Below are 22,989 nucleotides of genomic sequence, written 5' to 3'. Positions count from 1 at the left end.
TGGTAAGTAAAACATAATTATTTACTCTGCCAAACGGAACGTATATTCAGAATCAATGAAATTATTCTAAAACAGGAAAGAGATACAAAAAATTCCATTTTATCTAACAAGGAAATTCAACAAGGGAATCAGAGGTTGAGCAGTGCTTCTGTGTACCCAAAACTTAACTGGTCAAGGGAAATGCTGCACTATCAAGAGAATGGACTAAAATATTAAAGGGTTTTCTTGGTTTTGATGGCCGAATTCCATCCTGTAAGCAGTGCATTAGACGCTAATGACATATGATTTCTCACTGACAGATTTAACAGCATCAATAAGGCCTCTCTGTCCATTGCAGCAAATTGATCCTACATGACACCGACAAGGGCAGCCTGCACTTAATGACCTCCATCGCTGAAGAATGGAAATGAAAAATGATTGGAAGTACAAATAAATCTTTGAAAGTTTCCCCGAAACAGGTGTGCTAAAAATGATTCGTTTGAGGGATCATCACAAACATAAACCCAATCTCTAGGCATGCTCCACTGTCTGTTTATACCAGGGTCTCACTCCTTGGATCTTGAATCAGGATGTGCTTTAATTCCAAAAATGACATCAAGACAACTTGGTTCTTACTATGGAAATACTATGTTTAGGGATCTTTCTTAAAGGCATGAATTCTTCACTAGTTATGCAGGTATCTAATTTATTTGTCATTTGCCACCAAAGGATTCTATACAAACTGATAACAACTATAGATAAAAATTTATTTTTTTTCCCCTCCTGGTTAGAAAAGGGAATACAGTATGGCCATTGATTCTTTTATCCTCCTAAATTATCAGCAAAAAATGAAATATGTTTAAACTCAATAACAATGTCAAATGCGTGAAGTGATTGGCAAAACCTCCATGGATACACTGATATCCTTTCTTTGAACCCTGCACAATGGTTTGAGGACACTAAAATTTTGGCATATAGTTGTATTCATAATTCTTTTCCAAACACACTTATTTCTTGATCTACCTTCACCTTGCTACTACTTCAATACAAATTTTTAAGAGAAAAATACACACTCTCTCTCCCATTATATTTGGAAGCTTAAACCTGCGTGAGAGTAGATGGATGGGAAACAAAGGCTGTTTATAAGCAGCATAGTAGATGAATGCAATGTAATAGTTACTCACAGTTGCATAGTAATTTTATTTTCAAAGTAACTATGGCAGTTGGTCTCTTTTTTATTCCTAATCAAAATTTTCCTCTGAGGTAAATTTCACTTTACCGATGAGAAAACTGAGGTCTTAAAGGGTAAATAATTTGCCAAGATCACTGAGCTAGTAATTGGTAGAGCTTACACTCAAATCCTGGCCTGTCCTCCCTATATTCCATAATAGTAAATATAGTACTGAAGTTTTAAGCTACTAATTGATAGTGTAGTAATCTCAGTGACAACAGGAGAAAGGATTCATTAGCAATCTACTGGTTTTTACAGCTAGGTGAATTGTTAAAAATTAATCATGCCTCTAGTTTTTGAAATTTAAATTCTGGAAAGAAACAAAGATTCAAAGGAAAATAACTTTTCTTGTCAATGAGTAACTGGAGAAGAATATAGGGGAAGTGGCTGTATCTTAACACTCTAAGAATGGACCTTTCTCTTTGCTTTTGGATTTGTGGGCATATTGTGTGTTTTCCTTTTCCACTTTTAGTATTATAGAAGATTTTACAAAATATTTTAGAATTTCTGGTGATTTCCAGAAACCAGAGAGGTCAAGTTTCTCCAAGTTTCTAATTAAGCCTCATATTTAATAAGAAAATAGGAACCAAAATATGGAGACCATACATCATGAGGAAGAATTAAAGGTATATCATGGAAAGTTACCTACATATGGAACTGAAATTTGAAATATATGATGATATATTTAAATCTATGCATTACAAATATTTGGTAGTTCAGGGCACAATAATTAAAAGCAAATTAGTATAACATTGTGGATTAGAAAGTATGCTTTTTCATTTCTCAAATATTTTTTCAAAATTCAACTTCAAAATGTTGATAAAAATATAAAACAAAACTTTACAAAAAGAAAACATGCCATTTGGTGGCATATAAAAGACCACCATAAGATTGGAGACCCCATGACTGACTACTTGTTACTTTTTGTGGTACATACGTCAAGTAAATCATTATTTTAGAAAAATATGAAAAACTTACCTGATTCTTATCTCGAATCGAACCATCAAGTGATAGCTGTTTTTCATATAGGTTGAAATAGTTGTCCTTTACTGTTAAGAATATATTCTGTAATTTCTGATACTCTTGAGCTAAACGTAGATTTTCTTCTAGTGAATCATCTTGTATTTTCTAGAAGATAAATATATACATGTATTTAATTAAATCATTGTAATTTATGTTTGAATTTTTACATTTGAATTATCTAAAAGTATTACATTATATATTGTAGAAAAATAAAACCAAAAAGATGCTTCCCTTGACACTAATATCCTCCTTGGATTTAATAATTTTCTTCCTTGATGCAAATGGTCTTTTTATTTATTTATTTATTTTTGAACATTGATTCATCAGAGTCTGTCTGACTTTTGTTCTCCATCTTTCCCAGACCTCCCTCCACAATGCCTTGGGAAGTACCCAGTCCTGGAGGCTTCACTCAGCATCCCAGAAGACTTCCTCCAATTTCCCACCCCTTTTCGTTTTCTCAAGCCCCAGTGCTCAAGTAGATAGAAGACATCTGGAAGCTTAGAATCCTATTTCCAAGAGGTTCAGAGTGGTGGCACTCACAGAAAACACTCAAAACGCAGAGAAGTAAAGAGTAAAAAAGACGAGGAGCAAGGAACTCAACGTTTAGAAGCACCCAGAGAAAGCCATTATTTGTTACTAGTATACTTTAGCTATATTCAAAGCTAAATCTGCTCTGTGAGCAGCTGAGAACTTTACAGCACTCCCCATGACTAAATATATATATGTCAAATCTAATACAAAACCCTCAGAATGTAACTTTTGCCAACATTACCCACTCGCAAATTAGGGGCTGCCTTTCATTTTAAGTTAGAGGTGTGATTCAGTTTAGCTGTTGATTCTTTTTACATTTCTAGCACAGAAAATTTTCTTTGGCTGCTTCAAAAAATATAGAATTTATCAACAGCCTTAAATATTTTCAAACCTGTTAATCTAGTAATTCATCTTATGGAAATTTATCCTAATCAAAAAGCTTTATTTGTTACAACATTATTTATAGTAGCAGAAAGTTTTCAAAACATATAAATGCAGATTAATTATGACAATGATAAGGATGATTAAATAACAAGATATAAAAATAACCATTGTGAAGCAATTAAAAATGTCTCTTTGGGAAAACTGCTATCACATCAAACCTTTAGTATGAGTTGTTAAAAAATATATCGCAGTATGAGAATGTGCATGGAGGAAATGTAATTCAGCAGAAAATTGCCTGTACAAATATTTCTCTATTTACACACTTGAAGAAGATTTATTAAGGTCAACAAACATATTTCTCATGAAAGCCTGGTATCCATATTGATCCCTAATGATTAATACTATGTCATAGGTGTTCTTCAAAAAGCCAAAATGATGAACTGAGAACCATTTTAAGTGTCCTTGTCCTAATTCTGGCACAATAATTTAAAACTTTAGAAACTTCTATCTAATAAACTTGCTTAAAATCACAGAATTATCTTTTGGTAGGAGGATAAAGTGTCTATGAATATTTTTCTCTGGTGGAGATACCTTTGAAAAGATGGTTACAATTCTTTTTATCTTAACACTAATACGAAAATCTAATCCTCAAGTGATTAATTTGAAGTTTGATACATGTTCTAAAGGAGGCATGAGAAGAAATCATTTTGAGTTTTTTTGTTTGTTGTTTGACTTAAGCACATTCTGATACCTGAGATATTCTACTTCTCTATTACATTTCTTTCAAGACCCAGATGGCTATTATAAATGTTGAATTTGAGAGGAGTGCTACAAAAGTTGTGGAATTTGTTTTAAACTTATTTAATGGTACTTAATTGGGGATATATTTGGTACTTTATGCTTTGCTCATTGTGTAATGTACAGTTTTATTTCCAAACAATTGTATTTTCAATTTCTGTATGACACCAGTTGTTACTGTTTTATATGCCATAATTAGAGTAGATACTAAGAAACTAAACTGTGTATTTAGGCCAGTGAATCTTCAAAACATTGTTACATCAGTCATGATACTTTACATTATCATTTCTCAGTAATGAATGTATAGAAGGATTTACCAATTCACTACCTATTCCTGAAAGTCAGTGACCTTCAGATGTGCAACGAAGTTTAAGTTTTTTAATTTTAAATAATGTATTCTGCTGACACTGAAAATGTTTTTTTATGTTTAACTGTGATTCCACCTCACAACTCTGACTGGTTTAATTTTAACCAATGGTATTAAAACATGCAAATGAAGCAAACGATAATTATTGGTGGATATGTGTCCAGGTGAAATAATGCTACCACTACTGGAGTTGAACAGCAAGCAGTAGAAGATATTAAATAAAGGCACAAAAGTTGGAGCTGGCAGTATAATAAAAGGGTGAGAAGAAAGAAGGAACTAATAACAGAAGTAGATGGTTTTTACATGCTTTTAAATTCAATCCAGCTAAATCTTATCAGTAGAGTTCCTACTTAAGGTCTTGACTAAATGCAAACTTACCCAAAAAGTTTGTTTCTAAAACCATTAAAGAAAAATTTGATTGTAATCTCTATAGGTTAAAATAACTGCACTCTGAATATTATTTTATTCATTCATTCATTCTCATTTTCATTCAGTTGCTTATTCAAAACTTTTAATTTAGTAACTACTGTATGCCAAGATTTAAGATGTAATGGTGAACCTCAAGAATTTGTGGTCTTATGGGAAAGATGTACACTTAAAAATCATAGAAATATATAATTAGAGTATAGAATTTACAATCTTTTGCATTTTTTTCTGTTTTCCATATGCATTTAACTCATTCCAAAGGTCTGAATAAACACTTTCTCAAAGCCAGATTTATTGGGATGTATTCAATTCCCATTATTAATGATTATTAAGATGAAACATTGGGAATATGGATTGATAAAGAGAAGAGAGGTTGAATGTCTGTTAATAGTTTCCATGTTGCCTAGAATTTAGTAAGGAAAATACTTAGCTTGAGGAGGGTTTGTTCTCTGTTATCTCAAATTATTAGTTAAACTTTGATGTTTGGGGGTATATTCAGCTTATTACCCCAACATTTTATTAGGAAATAAAGATTATGTTTATAAAGGGTGAACAAAAATTACTTATAAATTCCATGAGGGCTGACACCATCATTTTGTTTACCTGTAAGATATATTGTACAAAGCAGAGCTGACATTAGTGGGTACCTAAGTTTTTAGTAAATGAATGAATGAATACACAGAATAAACAGTTAGGAAATGTATGCATTTATCACTTTAGAACTACACATTTTATTGGCCCACTTCCGTGGAACAACTTACTGATGATATTACAATGACACACATTTATTTGTATTATTTGATACTATACTACTTCAGAGGTGAAGATTTTAAGGATGTATATAAAAAGAATTCATACAATATGTTTTTCAATTGAGTATTTGAACATCATTCTAAGGATATACCACATTGTCCAGACTGAGCAAGAGTTCTTTCTCTGGGTGCATTGTTGATTTTCACAAGGCACGTGACTCCCTTGAAACTGTACACAGTGGGTTTCTTTTTGAATTACCTAATTAGCCCATGATCCTAAAAGTAATGAGAAACCATTGCTAAAGCAAGACCTGGCCTCTTCTGTCACCAAAAATGCTGAAAAATGAAGGCAGATTGCGACCCCAAGATATCAAAAGAGTAGTTTTCCCTTTTTTTTCCACTTGACCTTTATTATTCTTTAAGCCATATATTTCTTCTAGGATATTCCCTCCACTTTCTCCATTTTCAGCTTCTTTTTCTCACTCTTCCCCTTCTCCTTTCCCTCTCCCACTGGGTAAGTGGGGAATAGGGAATTATAACAAGAAATGAGTTCTTTTTGGACAAATATAGACCATATATCATCTATTTATGTTTCACCTTGTGATATATAGACAAGAACTTAGAAATAAGGCTGAATTTGAATGTTAACTTATGCATTCCACACATAATGGAATGGCTACTGTCCTAGTTATTATAATTACAGACAGGGAAGGAAAGTCAATGAGAAGTCAGGTGAGGCAACTTGTATTTTCCAAAAATGGCCACAGAAATATTTTCATTCCCACATGTTCTTCCAGAACCTGTCACTCCCTATCAAGAACAGTCTATATCTCCTTTCCTTGAACCTGGGGAGACTTGTGGCTTCTCCAGCCAATAGAGTATGGTGGAAATATTGCTGTGTGATTTCTCAGGCTAGTTTATTTAAAAGAGCTAATTTATTTAAAAAGCTAGTTTATTTAAAAAAAAAAACAAAACCATACAGTTTCTGCCTGGCTCTCTCGTTGGGGACATTTACACTTGGACCAGCCACTATGTTGTGAGGAATTCAGGCCACATGGAGAGGTTATTGGTGTTGTAGGTGTTCCAGTAAACAACCCTAGCTCAGGTCTCAGATAACAGCATCAACTGTGAGTAAATGAGTCATCTGAAGATGATTCCAATACTTAGTCTTCAAGTCATCCAGATGATGGTTTAGAATGTGTGAGAAGAGACAAGCTGGCCCTGCTATGTCCTGTCCAAATTTCTGACACATAGAATCCTGTGCCATGAAGTTTTGGGGTACTTGTTATGCACCCATAGCAACCGAAACACCAGGCATCTTGTGCAAGGTTACAAACATATTAAGTGGAGGACCTGGCTTTGTACCCAGGCCGACTGGCTCCAGATCCCATACTCTGCACCATCCAGTATACCTCTTTCATAAACATAAGCCAGCATTCACTAACTCTACACAATGCCATCTTTATAAAACCTAACAACATTAAACAATCAGATCAAATAACACAATTACCTTGTTCTGAGCCTATTTCCACCAACCTCTTTTCATAAATCTGGCTAACACATAGCTTGTTGACATAGATAAATTGGACTGCTGAAGGAAATTAGAACTTGGTCCCCTTGGTAGCTACTTTTCATTGTAAGTCAATATGGGTATGCTGGTTACCTATAACCAGTCTTGGGTTTTTGATCTACATAATTCCATATTCCGTGATTTGATTAGGCCTGATATATTCACTGGCAAGACCATGTGTCAAGTGCATAGACCTTTACAGCTGAGGCCTGCACAACTCTGGACTACAGTTGATTGCAACAGAGTAATGCTACATGTTGAGACCTCTGGAGGTCCAGCCAGATACACTTACTTTGGAGAAAGCCTAAATCCATTTGAACTTTTTTTTTTTTTGAGCGAAGGGTGGAGGGGATCATTTGTTTTTAATTTAAGATGGACTAACGGCAAAGGAGAGTACAAGAAAAAAACTTGATCTAAACATTCTAGAGAGATGGTTATGATCAAAATATTTGCATGGTACATGTAGGTGTAGAAAACCTACACAGCTATTTACAAATGTTTTAGTGTTATTAAAATAGTCCTAGTGCCGGGCTTCCCTGGTGGCGCAGTGGTTGAGAGTCCGCCTGCCAATGCAGGGGACACGGGTTCATGCCCCGGTCTGGGAGGATCCCACGTGCCGCGGAGTGGCTGGGCCTGTGAACCACGGTCGCTGAGCCTGCGCATCCGGAGCCTGTGCTCCGCAACAGGAGAGGCCACAACAGTGAGAGGCCCGCGTACTGCAAAAAACAACAACAAAAAACAAACAAAAAAATAGTCCTAGTGCCTATGACTAAATTTATAATGTCACCTATACCCTCAGTTACTCTTAATACAGGCATTTGGATCCAGTTCACTGGGCAGATGGGCTAGGTCCTTCTCTCAATTATGCATTCATCGTGAGAGAGTTGTCATCTTCTGACCCAGTTCTAATTCTAACTGTCTGATCCTAATGGGATTATGTGTGGCAGTCTCAGATGATCTTTTCTGATGATCTGTCTGTCATCTCCTGATTCTTGGTTGTTCATAGTTTTCTGCAGACAGCTCCTTGCTCTCTTGCATCTTGCCAGGGCTCTGCTGGCTGTTGCTGCCGTGTCTGTGTCCTTACACCAACTGCACCACACTCACTCTAGTCCCATGGTTCGAAAGAATTGACTTGCTGCCAGAACTACCGAAAGCAAAAGTTGTATTGCTGAACTTTATTGATCAATGTTACTCTAGAGCATCCTCACTTCTAGCTTTCATTCATTTATTCATTTGCTCAATCATTTGTTTAGCAAACCGTTAGTAGGTTTACCATATACGTCCAACTCTATAACTACCCCAGGGATTAAAGAGAAGGCTGGATGTGAACTCTTTTCACCAAGGATTACAGGCTAGACTGGGAGGAGGCAGAGTGGAACCAAGTCCATTCGAGGTATTTTTTTTCTTTTTTTTTTTTTTTTTTTGGCGGTACGTGGGCCTCTCATTGTTGTGACTTCTCCCGTTGCGGAGCACAGGCTCCGGACGCACAGGCTCAGCGGCCATGGCTCACGGGCCTAGCTGCTCCGTGGCATGTGGGATCTTCCCGGACCGGGGCATGAATCCATGTCCCCTGCATCGGCAGGCAGACTCAACCACTGCGCAACCAGGGAAGCCCCTCGAGGTATTTCTTGAAGTACCCTGAATTAATTCTACCAGGTGGGGAAAACGGGGTCAGAAAAGGTTTCATAGAAGAAATAAACGGTGACCTGAATCTTCGAAGAACCATTTTATTTGGCTGGTGATATAAGCTGTCCTGCCATTTGGGTCAGCATATATTTGAGAAAACTGGATGAGTCAATTGAGAACAATGTTTTCTTGGCCCCTTTAGGACTATTAGATTATTGTTTCCTATGATTTGTGAATTAGACTTTCATAGATCATGTTAAATGTTCTGTTATCTCTTGACTTTAAAATGATACAATGTAAATAATGAAATGTGCCCATATATTTAGTATCTCACTGATGCACAGCATCATACATAACACTCCAAGCACCAATGTTTCAGTAGCATGTGATCCTGTACAGATGCTCATGCCTTACACCATTGATATCATACCACCCAATCTCCACAGTCCCCACATTTGCTTTTGGTACATCTCTGCCAGTTAAGGGCACTGGATTGGTAGTTTTGCATGCAGTGATGTTTTGATGCTATTAAAGCAGGCATCAGTACTGAGACTGATTCACAGAATGTGCAGGGGACAGACTTTAGAATAAATGAGACACGGAGGTTCCAAGTCTCTTTGTGAACACTACTGCTTCAAAAGCATTCTCTTTGATTTGTGGGAATTAATGTGGTGAACACAAATGCTTAAAATACATGCTAATTCTCTAACAATATAACAGACATGGAGAAAACGCATACTTTTCAGATGCATCACCTACTGTGTGCATGGAGGCATTATTGTATTGCTGCTCCCTTAAAATCTATACACCAATTACTACAGAAAACGAGAGCTCTCCCCAGTGTTTCCAAGGAGTAAGTCTGTGAGAATGATATGTGTCGATACCCTGGAGTCTCAAAGGAGCACATAACTGTTTTAACTCTCCCAGGACCCACTTCCTTGTCTGTGCTGCCATGGAAACCAGTCTCTTGTCCAACTCGAGTTCTCCGATAATTAGTCTTGAACATTCTTGATTTTTAAATGCATAAATCGGTCCTCTGCATCAAGGTTGTAACATGCCTCAAACTCTACATATTATCATGTTTGACAAAATGCTCTCTATTCACTTATTAGCAACTGGTATACACAAAGCACTGTGGGGCACACTGTGAGAGTTCAAAGAGCACCTTTAAGACATTGATAAAAGCCTGCCACCTTGTCACTGCTAGACAGTCAAACTTGTCACTGCTAGACACCAGCGGATGCTTTGCTTAGGTCCTCCACCTCAGCACCCATGTAAGCGAACACACACAGGACTCCTTGTCTGAGCTCCCTGACGGGCTTACACATTTGGCTATGGCTGGTTTACTCAACAGTTTACTAATGGACACTACAACATTGCCTCTCAGAATTCAGAAAACATCCATTGGGAATTTATGAGTACTTGGTATTAGCCCTGCTTTTCCTTATTATGTTTTGACTCTGTCCAGTGTATACATTTGACCAGGAATTATTGACACCAGCATGAAAAACTACACAATTTCAGGGCCAAAGGAGCTTGCAATCAGATAGGGGACTTGAGGCATTCCCAAAGCTAACTACATTAGATTACATTAAACATGAAGGATGGAAGACATATCCAAACTATGAGACTAGTTCCATGAGAGAGCAGCCCAGTGAAAGTGAGGGGCAAAGCTTCAAGGAAGAGTCAGTTTTTGAATAGATTCTAAAGATATTTCATACACAAAGTGTTGTATATGTTCTTGGCAAGGAAAAATCTGGCTTGGAAACATAGATGCTTGTTAAATATTAAAAAGCACCTGATTAATATGGGTTTGTGGGGGGTTTTTTGTTTGTTTCTTTCTAAAGGAAGATTTACCTCCATGTTGCCTGTAGCTTTTCTCCTACAACTACTCAATGGCTTTAGGGATTGCTAAATATGGATGCCACTTACATTAGCTATTAAATTTTTATTTGATCCAATTTTCTTCAATATAATTCTAAGTCCCCTCAAAGTGTTTGGTATAAGTGATTAGAGAAACAAATTATATAATGAGAAAAAGAGAGTAAAAATCGGTGTAATGTAATCTATATCCCAAATATATTTTTCCAAGTTAAAATACACCATTTAAACAAATACATGTATGTCCTCAGTAAGTGACAGTCACAGTACTAATAATTACCCTAAACTTTCTTTTTACTTTATTAACAAACTTTAAAAATTTAATCCTGAATATATATGAATTTAATAATGTGTCTTCTAATATCGTTTAAGATTGTTAAACAGAAACATATTTGCATACTATTTCCTTTTTAAACATCCCTACACATTATTATAATTTAATTCTATTTCAATTGTCAATATTTTAAAATATATTTTTAACATCTGCTACTCTTTTCACCATTTCATATGAAAGACTGAACAACCTCTTCTACATGGGCACTTCCTGATGTGAATGGTTTAAGTTTAGAAAGGTTTCCTATTTACTCACATTTTAATGATATACATTTCTACTTCACTGGTGGAAAAGGCTGATCAGTCACAGAAAGGTCAGTTAACACTAAATAGACCCTTTCTTTATGTAATTACAAAGAATAATATCTTTGTGCTGAGGGCACTGCACGTGGAGTGGGTGATGCAGAGAATTAATGTGCTGCCTTGTTGGCCCATGGGATAGAGATTCCAATACAGTAACCACAACTTATTCTAATTATGCAGCTTTAAAAGGTCATCAGCAAAAAGAGTCAAGGGATTATCAACTAACTTTATCATAAAGTGATAATGTACGACATAAATGCAGAAACTATAAGAACAGTACCTTGAAACTTTATTACAAATGAGAGGAAGACTGATCTAAGAGGTTGAAGGACGTATATTATGGCATAAATTGAGTAAGCTCATTGAGAAACTAAAATACATGCTATTTCATAATTTCTTATTGATGTAGTCAGGTAACCTGATCTCACCTGATATTTGTAGAAAATGTTTAATCTTGAAAATTCCTTTTTATATTTAATGCCAATTTCTTTGCCACACCCATGTTATGGTATAAATTCTGGTAGAATTTAAATATTTCTTTAAAAAATCTATTTGTTATAAAATGATGCATGCTGATTATAGTACATGCAAATAAAAGAGAGGTACATGAAGTAGAAAATTAAAGCCCCTCATTGCAGTAACCACAGTCAGTTTTATACCCCAGAGATAGTATTAACACTTTGGTGCAAGTCCTTAAGGAATAGAAAATTTTAAAAAATTCTTACATTGACAATGAGAAAATGGAGGCCAGGAAAGTCAATTTCTTGTCCAAGGCTGCTTAAGGAGAAAGCAGCAATAAGGTGAGGGTCCAATCTGATTTCAGCCTAACTACCATCTTGGGACTACATCACTTCCTAATCGTGAATGTGAATTACAGGGCCCTTAAGATTCCAGATTGATATGTGTAAATGCTCTCATTTCTGAATACTCTATAGAATTACATCAGTCTTTCAAAAGAAACTGGATGCTCATAGAAAAAGCATCCTTTAAAATAAAAAAAATGCACCTCAGTGTCTTTTCTTTGGGAATACAGAGTCAGAAAACATTAGACTCATTGACCCAGAGGTGCCAGATATGAAATGTACAGCAATAATTTGCAGTCTAATAAAATATCCTATGGATAGAATTATCACCAATGTTTTTTTCTCTTTTTTTCCTCTCAGATATTCCTCTTACTGAGAAGTAAAAGATCATGAGCATCTCTAACCACCTGATGTGGTCCACACTGGGGCGCTGTCCAAACCTTGTAAAGATTCTCAAGTAGAAATAGGATTTAAAATACCTAAGGCAATTTTCTATAGAGGCTCATCTTTAGACACATCTAATTCCCCAGATAACTACATCCCAGTATGGGAAAAATCATATAGAACAGGGATCATGAAACTATGGCTGTCTGGCTGAATCCAGCCCACTACCTGCTTTTGTAAATAAAAGTTACTGGAGCACCATCACACCCATTCGTTTATACACTGTCTATGGTTGTTTCTGCACTGCAGTGGCAGAGTTAAATAGCTGCAATACAGGCTAAGTGAACCCCAAAGCCTAAACTACTTACTGTCTTTCCCCTTACACAAAATGTTTGCTGACCCCTGCTTTAGACCCTAAATTAATATATAAGTATCATGCAAAACAAAGTTCCAATTTAGGCCTCTCATTTAAGATCTACTTGGGCGCTTCCCTGGTGGCACAGTGGTTGAGAGTCCGCCTGCCGATGCAGAGGACACAGGTTCGTGCCCCGGTCCGGGAAGATCCCACATGCAGCGGAGCGGCTGGGCCCATGAGCCGTGGCCGCTGAGCCTGTGCGTCCGGAGCCTGTGCTCCGCAACGGGAGAGGCCACAACAGAAAAAGGCCCGCGTACCGCAAACAAACAAACAAACAAAAAACATCTATTTGGCCTGTACTTATGATCCCACATAAAGAAAGACTGCTGGAAAGCATTTTCTTTATTTTTCCAGCAGAGGCACGCACTAAGGAGATAGCCAATTAATAGTTCAAATACATCTCCAAGACCTTAAAAAAATAATGAGATGCTCGTAAGCTTTTTAAGTACTCTCAAAACAGAGTAACTTTGCAGAGAGTTGTCAGATCTATTAAGACACCATAAACAATGCCCAGATTTATTTACCCTACACTTTCTTTAATTAAATGTGGTTCATTCAGCTCTTGCATTATAGGAAGCTAGAGGTCTGTTAATTTTTCCACTCCTGCAACTTCTGTTTTGGGGGTCCGGGATTAACTTTATGTTGCCAAGTGCAAGTTTAAGTTTGTAGGGGACATTCTTTTGCACAATGGCTAAGTAAAATGTGGTAGTCACCTACCATGAAAGACTGTAAAGTGAATAAAAGAAATACACTAGATACACAACATAGCAACACAGTGATCTTTAAAATATGGTGCTCAGTGGAGAAGACAGAGAATGATAAATATTGCATAACTCAGCTCATGAGGGAAAGTACCAATGGGAGTCAGAGAGAAACAGGAATTAGGAACTAAGGGTGGAGGGACAAAATAAATTAAGAGTTAACACCTTGAGGATATGTAAATTCAATATAGTCAGCAATGACACTCTTAAAATAATTAAGTGGTTGGGTTCTTAGATCTTCCAGGTTTTTCCAGGGGTTTAATGAAAAACCCTTAAAATAAGATAAATCAAACATTAAACAACTCTGGAAATATATCTCTGCAACAATAGGCTCCCCCAGGGACCACAACCCTAAGATTTATTCTGTACATCATCTAGTCATGGCCAAAGTAAATGAAGGCATAAAGAAATATGTCATTATAATTATGTACCAAATTCATGGTTGTTTCTCTCTATGCCTTCTTTTTCTCTTTTCATTTTTGCTTTTCCTCAACGTATTTATTCCTCTTTTCTTCTTTCTGCATCCTCCTTGTTATCTTTGTGAAGCATGAAACGTTCAACTGTCTAAGGTCTTCTTGTTATCACACTTCCCTCCTGAAGACACCATCTTCCCTTCCCATCCTTTCCTCAACTTACTATTCTTTCAAAGCCACTTCTTTCTTTCTGCATTATGGTAAGGAAACAGAAGTGTCTCAAAGAAGAAAAACGTTTGGGAAATTCTGAGTGACTTACTTATTTTTTCCCACAAAGTAAGACAGTTTATGAAAATCCAATACAATAGAAGAGAGTGAGATGTATATGTGTAATTCATTTTATGGCTGCCTTTTTATCTTTGATTTGGCTGGATACTAATTTGGATAGTGGTGGTGAAAAAGTGAATGAAACTTGTAACTGTTGGTCTATCTGGAAAGGACGGTTAGAGATATTTTAGGTTTTTGTATCAATATGCCACGTCAGCCTAGCAGGAAGGTACAAGAGCATCAATGTGATAATTTTGCATAAGTAAGTAAGTAAAGTATATGACAAATACAATTATATACTTATACATACACAGAGATACACATAGTTTTATAGTTTTAATCTTTTGACAGATATTAAAAAGCCAGAGAATGAAAAAAACGTAGAACAAGCTGAAATCTCTTTAGAAGCGACACAGGACACAGAAACAATAAACCTGGCATTTGTAATAAAGTATTTGTTATTGGGAAGTAATTCCTAGCTCATTAATAGTAAATACTGTATATATGTACTGTTATGTGGTGAAATGTGTGAAGATTAGCATTTGTAACTTTTCTTGGAAAACTGGCACAGGTAAGGCACAGTCAGTACTATAGAGTATATTATATACCATGTATATCTCTGTCACTGCAATCACCATGTTTTATTATAGTTATTATATTTGTATTAATTTCATCACTTCTATGAACTTTCTATGCCTTATTAATTTTTTTTTTGGCTGTGCCGCACAGCTTGTGGGATTTTCGTTCCCTGATCAGGGATGGAACCGGTGCCTCCTGTAGCGGAAGCTCGGAGTCTTAACCACTGGACTGCCAGGGAAGTCCCAATGCCTTATTAATTTTTGCCCCAGTGCTTTTGGTACATAGTAGTCTCTCAGTCAACATTATTGAATGAATGAATAAATGAGTGAAATTGCATAATACTCATGTCTTGTTGAACACAAGAGGTACTGACACAGAAAAAAATGGGTGGACTGAACATTGATGGCTTTTATTTTTACTAAAGTATCTACTTCTGCCAACTATTCTTATATGAGTGGGCTTTTCAGAGTATTATACATGGATGGCATTTTATGTGTTTTTTATTCTGTAGACAAACATTCACAATTAATTTTTACAACATAAAAACAAAGGAATTTACCCATTTACATATTGACTGAGAAAAATAATAAGGTTTCCAGTTCTTTTAATCCTAGTTTGCAAAAGCATTTCACTGTATAATCTCTCAGTGTTGTATTCCAGTTTACTTGTAGGTTTTCCTTGGAAGACTAACAGAAATCTAAACTACCTGCTTTGCTGCCTTTATACACTTTGCTAAGCTGTGTTCTCACAACTCAGGAGATTAAAATTAAAAAAGTAGTAAAACAGTTTCACACGAAATAACTACAGAGAGGATCTTCATGGTTGCAAACTGATATGAGCAACTTACAAGAACTGAAAAAGAACAAAAGCAGCATTCACATTACCTTATCCCAAACTGTTTTGAACAAAGCAATAATAAATTTCCTGTGTTGGGCTTCCCTGGTGGCGCAGTGGTTGAGAGTCCGCCTGCCGATGCAGGGGGCATGGGTTCGTGCCCCGATCTGGGAAGATCCCACATGCCACGGAGCGGCTAGGCCTGTGAACCATGGCCACTGAGCCTGCACGTCCGGAGCCTGTGCTCCGCAACGGGAGAGGCCACAACAGAGAGAGGCCCGCGTACCTCAAAAAAAAAAAAAAAAAAAAAATGTCCTGTGTATTTCAATTACTTAAATATGAAAGAGTGAAACATGTTTTAAGTCGATACAACATTTTATATACCTCACTCTCTTCAGATGAGATAGGCAAGGCTACTCAGTTTCGTAGGATTCATCCTTACTTTGTCCCAGGTCATAACAAGTGCCATTCCCTAACCCTATACACTTGCCAATGCCAGATCAACTTTTCTTCCTCATGAAAGTTTCTTTCAATTTTTTTTTTCCAAAAAGGAGAAAAGGAAAAATGGAAGGAAGGAAAGAAGGAAGGAAGAGCAAGCCTCCTGGAATCAGATGCTACATCCACTCCAGAAATCTTCAGTGGTAAATCTTCAGTTGTTACCTTTCTTTGATCTCAGAGTAATGACTGACCTGAGGATAGCCCTTATGTGGAAACCTGTTCATATGCAGTTAGGTACTGAAATTTAGAACCACTCAAATGGAGAAGCTCATGAACGTGATTTTGAATAAAATGATACTAATGGAAGCTATCTGAAGTCCATGCAGGGCTCCATTCTTCCAGGCATCTGTGATCAAATCAGCCCTTCAGAAGGTGTCTCCTTGGGGGTTCACGGATAACTATTACAGCTCCAATTCCGGGAATTTATGAATATGCTACTCCTCATAGCAGAGGGGACTTTGCAGATGTGAGTAAAGATACAGATCTTGAGATGAAAAGATGATTCTGGATTATATAGGTGTGACTCTCTAATCACATGAATTCTTCAAAGTGGAAAATCTTTTCCTGACTGAAGTTCAGAGGACGTGAAGGAAGAAGCAGGAGAAATTTGAAGTGAGAGAGAGAAACTTGAGATCCATTTCCTTTTCCCCTTTGAAAATGGAAGAAGGAGGCTACAAGCCAAGAAATGCAGACAACCTCAAGACGGCAGAAATGGCCCTCTGCCCTCGGCCAGAAAGCAAATAGGGCCTAGTTCCCACAGCCCCAAGGAACTGAGTTCTGCCGACAATCTAAAACAGGTGCCTCTTTCCAGCCTCCAGAAGAGAACACATCCCTGCCGACAACTGGATTTTAATCAGGTGAGATTCACGAAAGACTTCTGACATACAGAACTGTAAGATAATAACATGGTGTTCTTTCAAGCTTCTAAGTTTGCAGTTATTTATTATGGCAGCAACATAAAACTAATATGGTGACAAGAATTATGTTAGGTTTATCAAAAGTAATAATATGTTGCATAAAAACTAACAGTTTAATGATGGAAAATCAAACACTGCAGTTTCTTTGCAACAAGTTCATTAACAAATAAATCTTAGAAACTATTAAATAAATCATGTGTTTTGTATAAAACATTTGCTCCCTATCAGTATGTAAAGTAACATAGCATGTCAATGACAACTGAAAAATTAATTCTAAACATTAGATAGACTATGCCACGAGCTCCCAACTAAATTTCTGCATATGTTAACTGTAACAGATAAACTATCATCTCTATGTTGAAACAAGTTTATTAATTCACTTGATCATTTTTCGATTATATTTTAAAGGTCTATTATTATATTCATAAGAAAATTTTGATAGTTCTTTGTTTCTTCCTCAAGATTAAATATAAACTTGATTATATTATGAAAGTCTTATTCTGTTAAGTAAAAAAGTCTCTCTAGTTAATCATTTTTAAATGATTAACTTGTCTGCTGATAGCTGATCATGCGAATGGCTTTGAAAAAATGTTTGTATGTTTTGAAAAATTCTGGTTGAATTATTAAGAATTATATATATACACACATATGTGTATATATATATATATATATATATATATATATATATATATATATAAAACTCTTCTGTTAAGAGACATTATTTGTGCTAGGGAAAATTATAAAAAATAAGAACAAAACACAGCATATAAAAAAGACATCCCTGTCTGTTATCAAGGACTTGTTTTGAACAACAGAAGCTGTTCTGCGCTACTTCTCCACGTTAATTTCTGAGCTGTAAGTCAGTGTGGTAATGGCACAGTCATGGGTTTGTTCTTCATTACAGTGGCAGCCGGGTCCAGTCTATCCCCTCTTTCCGTGTCACATGTAGTTACAAATGATTCAAATACGGCGATTGATATAACACCCACATTATAACTTTTGATAGGCTGAGACATTGTTGGGTGAATAATTTTTTAAACTTTCAGGAATATTAACCAACTATTGCAAATATAAAGATTGCTGGGTTTCTGAGACAAATGTACAATTTTATACCTACATACACGATACAGAGAATAAACTTTTCAAAATTGCTGAAACATCTGAATGATAAAATGTTTAAAGAAATTTTATTGTACTCTTTTAAATCCAGAATATACATTCAATATTCACCTTAATCGAATTTTGTTAAAAAAATGCAAAATTTTTGCAGTTGGTGTATATCCTTTAGAAAATGGTTGTGGTAAGTGTGTTTTCTATTCATTAAGGTCTATATTCATTACATTGGTTTGCTTTACACTTTTTATTTGAGGTACAACATACATAATTATATAAGAATTGATAAATTTTTATACATGAATACCCCTACATAACCACCACCTAGATGAAAATATAGAAAAAAACACCCTCACACCAGAAGATTCACTCACATCCATTCCCAGTCAATAACAAACACTCCCAACACACAAGTTTTGCTTGTTTTGATCTTCATATAATTATAATTCCAAGCTACATATTCTCTTCAGTCTGTCATATTTTTCTTAATATTAATTTTGTTGGATTTATTCATATTTTTTGTGTGGCAACACTTCATTTTGCTATATTGCTATATATTACTCCATTGTATGAATAAGCGGCAGTTTATCCATTCTACTGTTGATGAATTTCTGTGGGGAAACTACTATGAATAAAGCTGTTATTAACATATTTTACAAAATATTAACATATTTTGGTGCACATGTGCACTAATTCGTGACATCTGTAAGTGGAATCATATATGCATATGTCCAACTCTAGTTGATAGTGTCAATATTTTTAAAATATTTACTTTTAAAATTTACCTTTACAAATTTACCTTCCCACCTGAGATATGAGAGTTTCTATTGGTCTACATTTTTATCTATACTTTAAAATTTTAGCCCTATAGGAAAATGTGTAGAGACAAGTCATGGTGGTTTTAATTTGCATTTCTATGATTATTCTATTGAATGTCTTTTTGTATTTATTGCCCACTTGTATAGTCCCTTTTGTGAAGTGATTTTCAAGTCTTTCACCAGTTTTTCTCAGTTAGGTTGCCTGAGTTTATTGTTTTGTTAGGGGTTCCTCATTTATTGCGGATGAGAGTACTTTGCTGGATATATGCATCGTCAAGTATTTTTTTCTAAGCTGTGGCTTGTCTTTTCATTCTTTAATGGTGTCCTTTGATGAATGGAAGTTCTTAATTTTAAGAGTTTATGAACTTTTTCTTTCATGGTTTGTTCTTGTGTCCTATTTAAAGCATCTCTGGCAATACTAGAATAACTCAGATGTTCTCATATGTTTTTCTCTAAAAGCTTTATATAACTTCCACATTTACATCTGTAGTATAGGTGGAATTGATTTGTGTATATATTGTGAAATAAAAGGTCAAGGTTCTTCTTTTAAGTATAGATATTGAATCGATCATGCATCATTTAATTTTGATTCAGCACCAATTATTTTCCAATACATTCTTTTTTACACTATTTTGGTGTCAGCTTCTTATAAATCAAGAGGCCATGTTTACATTCTAAGTCTGTTTCTGGAACCTCTATTCTGTCTTGTTGTTCACTTATATAACTACAATTAGCACACTTTCTTATACCGTGAACTTATTGTAAATCTGGATAACAGGTAGGATTATTTCCCAACTTTGGCCCTCTTCAAGTCTGTATTCACTATACTTGACTCTTTGCATTTCTTTATACATTTCAGAATTCTCATGCATCAACTTCCAGAAATTCCAATTAAGTTTTAAATTTTGATTCCATTACATGTATAAGTTGGCTTGGAGAGAATTCACATTCTTCAAAATATTGAATTTCATAAATTTAGTAGATTCATAATTCATAAACTTAGTAGATCACTCCATATATTTAGAATTTCTTTGATTTTTCTCAAAAATGTTTTGTAGTTTTCTATGGAGAATGCTTATACTTCTTATGGTGGATATATATACCTAGGCATTTGATGTTTAGTTGTTCAATTATAAATAGTATCCATTTTAAGATTTTATTTTCTAGTTATTTGGGGCCAGTTTATACAAATACTATGAATTTTTATTTATTCTATATCCACTGACTCCCTCAAATTCAAAAATTTAGCAGTTTATCTGTAGAGTCATTTGAACTTTCTATGAACAAATAATGTTTTCCAATGATTGCAGCTTCTAAAGCCGTCTTTTATCATGTTAAGAAAGTTATTTTCTATTTCTAGTTTTCTGAAAGGTATCATGAATGGCTTTTGAATTTCACAAAAGGCTTTTTCTGTATCTACTGATATTATTATTTGATCCATTTCTTCTTTTTATTGTTAATGTGATAAAATATATTAATTTTTTTAAGGCTGGAAATTGTTTATTTTGATTTTGGGTAGGTCAAATATTCCCCTACCCAATTTTGCATGTTTTTAATTACTTTTTCACATTCTATTTTCCTCCATGGATTATTTTAAAAAATAACCATTTATTGAGACACAATTAATAAGAGAACAGCAGTAAGATATAATGGGAATAACAGGTCAGAATCTATTGTGTACTAGCTGTGTATTACTATTACCCTTCATTTATGAGAATAATAAAATTTGCTCTGCCTGCCTAACATGATGGCTATAAAGATTAAATAACTGGTAGTAGTGAAAATACATGGTAAACTACAAAGGACTATTAATATAAAGGGCAAATGGTCAATTACTATTATACAGTTCACTATAATTCTATTTAATAAAGTAATAATGAGATACGTAACAATCTTCTTCCCTAGTACTTTTATTTTTCTTGAATATTAAAGCAAGCTTTGTCTACTGATTTTCTTCCCCAAAGCTATCCAAATTTACCAAAACTGACAAATGAGAAAGTTACAAGTTGATGAGTCTTTATCCAACTGTTGTGTTAAATAACAACAAATTATTTTTTCTGCATTCATAAGTTCATAAATTACATATCAAAATTTAATAAGCCTGGTCTTCCTTATATCAATGTTTTGATAAGAAACAGAATCACAATTTTTATATGGGTTTCATCTAAATATAGCTTCTTATAGTGAACTCTCTGGTCTAAACACACTCAGATCAATACAAGCACAGTCGGTCTCTTTCCAGTTTTCCAAAGAGGGAAAATAGACTGCTAACCAGATTCTCTGCCCAACTTTGTTAGATAATGTTGTATGTTAAATTTCTTATTTTCAACCTTTATGCTACCAAAGAAGAAAGAATGAGAAGAAAGAAATACAATTCAGAATAGAAGCTAGATGATGACGTCCTATTTAAGCCTGCTAATTATATTCGTAAGTTAGATGTCATCTGAAAAACTTAATTTCCTTTTGGAGTTTTCTTTCTCCTTCATTTTCCAGCTATAGAACTCTTATTCATTTATTAGGTAGCATGGTGATGGAACTCTGGGATAGATTATGTTTTCCTGAAAGAGGAAGTGAAGCACTCAGCAGTAGGAGAGTACACAGCAGCACAGAGGCACTGGCTATCTACTGCAAGTTTCACTTTTAGCTTTCATAGCCAGTTAGCTTTAATGCCGGGTTCATCATATGAATTGGGGGGACAAGATCAGCACTTGGGCTCCCAAAATCTTCCCTATTATTATCGTTCCATTTGTTTTGGTGATTATTCTATACCCTCCAAGCGTACTTATGGCCAGGACAAACAGAGGATGGTGGAGGGATTCCTGCATTTTCCACAGAGGGAAAACATGAACATCAAAGGAAACCCATAGTGATTAAAAGGCACACCTATAAATGAAATGACTCATGGTGTTAACTGACTGAGATAAATAAACATGATTTTTATTTATAAAAACCAAGAGTATTAAAATTTTTTTTTCTTTTACAAAAATAAGGTCATGCTCTTGGATGAGACTTCTGTTTGTACAAAAAACCCCTTAAAACCCAACTCTACCTAAGCATTTCTTTTTAATTCCCCATGGAATATCAAATAACAAAAGAAATCCCACATTCAACAAGATTAAAAGTCTGCTGAAAGGAAACCACAATGCAATTATAATTTATCTTCCCTAATTACTAAAACTTTAAGAAAATTATTTTATATACTTGTGTACACTGGGTTATTTTGTGCAAACTATCTGTTAAAAATCAATAATCCCTCATATGTTAAAAGCATTTATTTTTGAAGTAATAATGTGTATATCTTTTGTGGGACTTTGATGTTGTTGGAAAGAGGCTTAGTGACTTGTCAGTGTCGTGACATTCCTTAAATAAATTTAGAATAAGCTGAGATAATAATAATCCCCAATAAATAAAAACTGTGAAATTAATAAGAAAATAATTTGTGAGGATACTAGAGATATTAAAATGGTCACAACTACCTACTAGGATCTTACCCAGATGAAATTCATTACCTTGAAATTCAACATCTTGGTAAAGTCTTCATCACTAATTAAAATAATAGCAATGGAAGAGCATCTGCAATTACTCTGTTTAGGATAAAATTACAAGGGCTATAAATCTCCAAGCTTCAGGGCATAAACTGATCACCAGCTGGGTGAGAAAGAAATGTCTACCTATTGTGTAGTTGTGCAAAATTAGGTACATTTATATGTTTTACTCCCTCAGAAACATCTGGCACAGGCTACTATTTGAGAGCCTTTTGGACTGAACACAGGGATACTACTTGACTAAGTTACAGAAATTGCATGGTTCCATATACACATGTATATATAAAAATTAAAATTCAAGGCCTCGCTAAAGGAATGCTGAATTCTTCATGTTAATGTCATTGATTCAAATTCTTCCCAGGCTGGTGATCAAAGGTC

General features: G+C 35.1%; 1 protein-coding gene across 1 annotated transcript in view; it reads right to left on the bottom strand.

The window, feature by feature from the left end:
- The window catches only part of CCDC178 (coiled-coil domain containing 178), a 358,040-nt gene that overhangs the window by 129,410 nt on the left and 205,641 nt on the right, over positions 1–22,989 (bottom strand). The window contains exon 18 of the mRNA XM_065889454.1: positions 2,189–2,338. Coding sequence (XP_065745526.1) covers positions 2,189–2,338 — 150 coding nt within the window. The remainder of the gene's footprint in view (positions 1–2,188; positions 2,339–22,989) is intronic.

This window comes from Phocoena phocoena, chromosome 13, assembly GCF_963924675.1.
Source record: "Phocoena phocoena chromosome 13, mPhoPho1.1, whole genome shotgun sequence".
NCBI lineage: Eukaryota > Metazoa > Chordata > Mammalia > Artiodactyla > Phocoenidae > Phocoena > Phocoena phocoena.
This window is presented reverse-complemented; position numbering and strand designations above follow the sequence as displayed.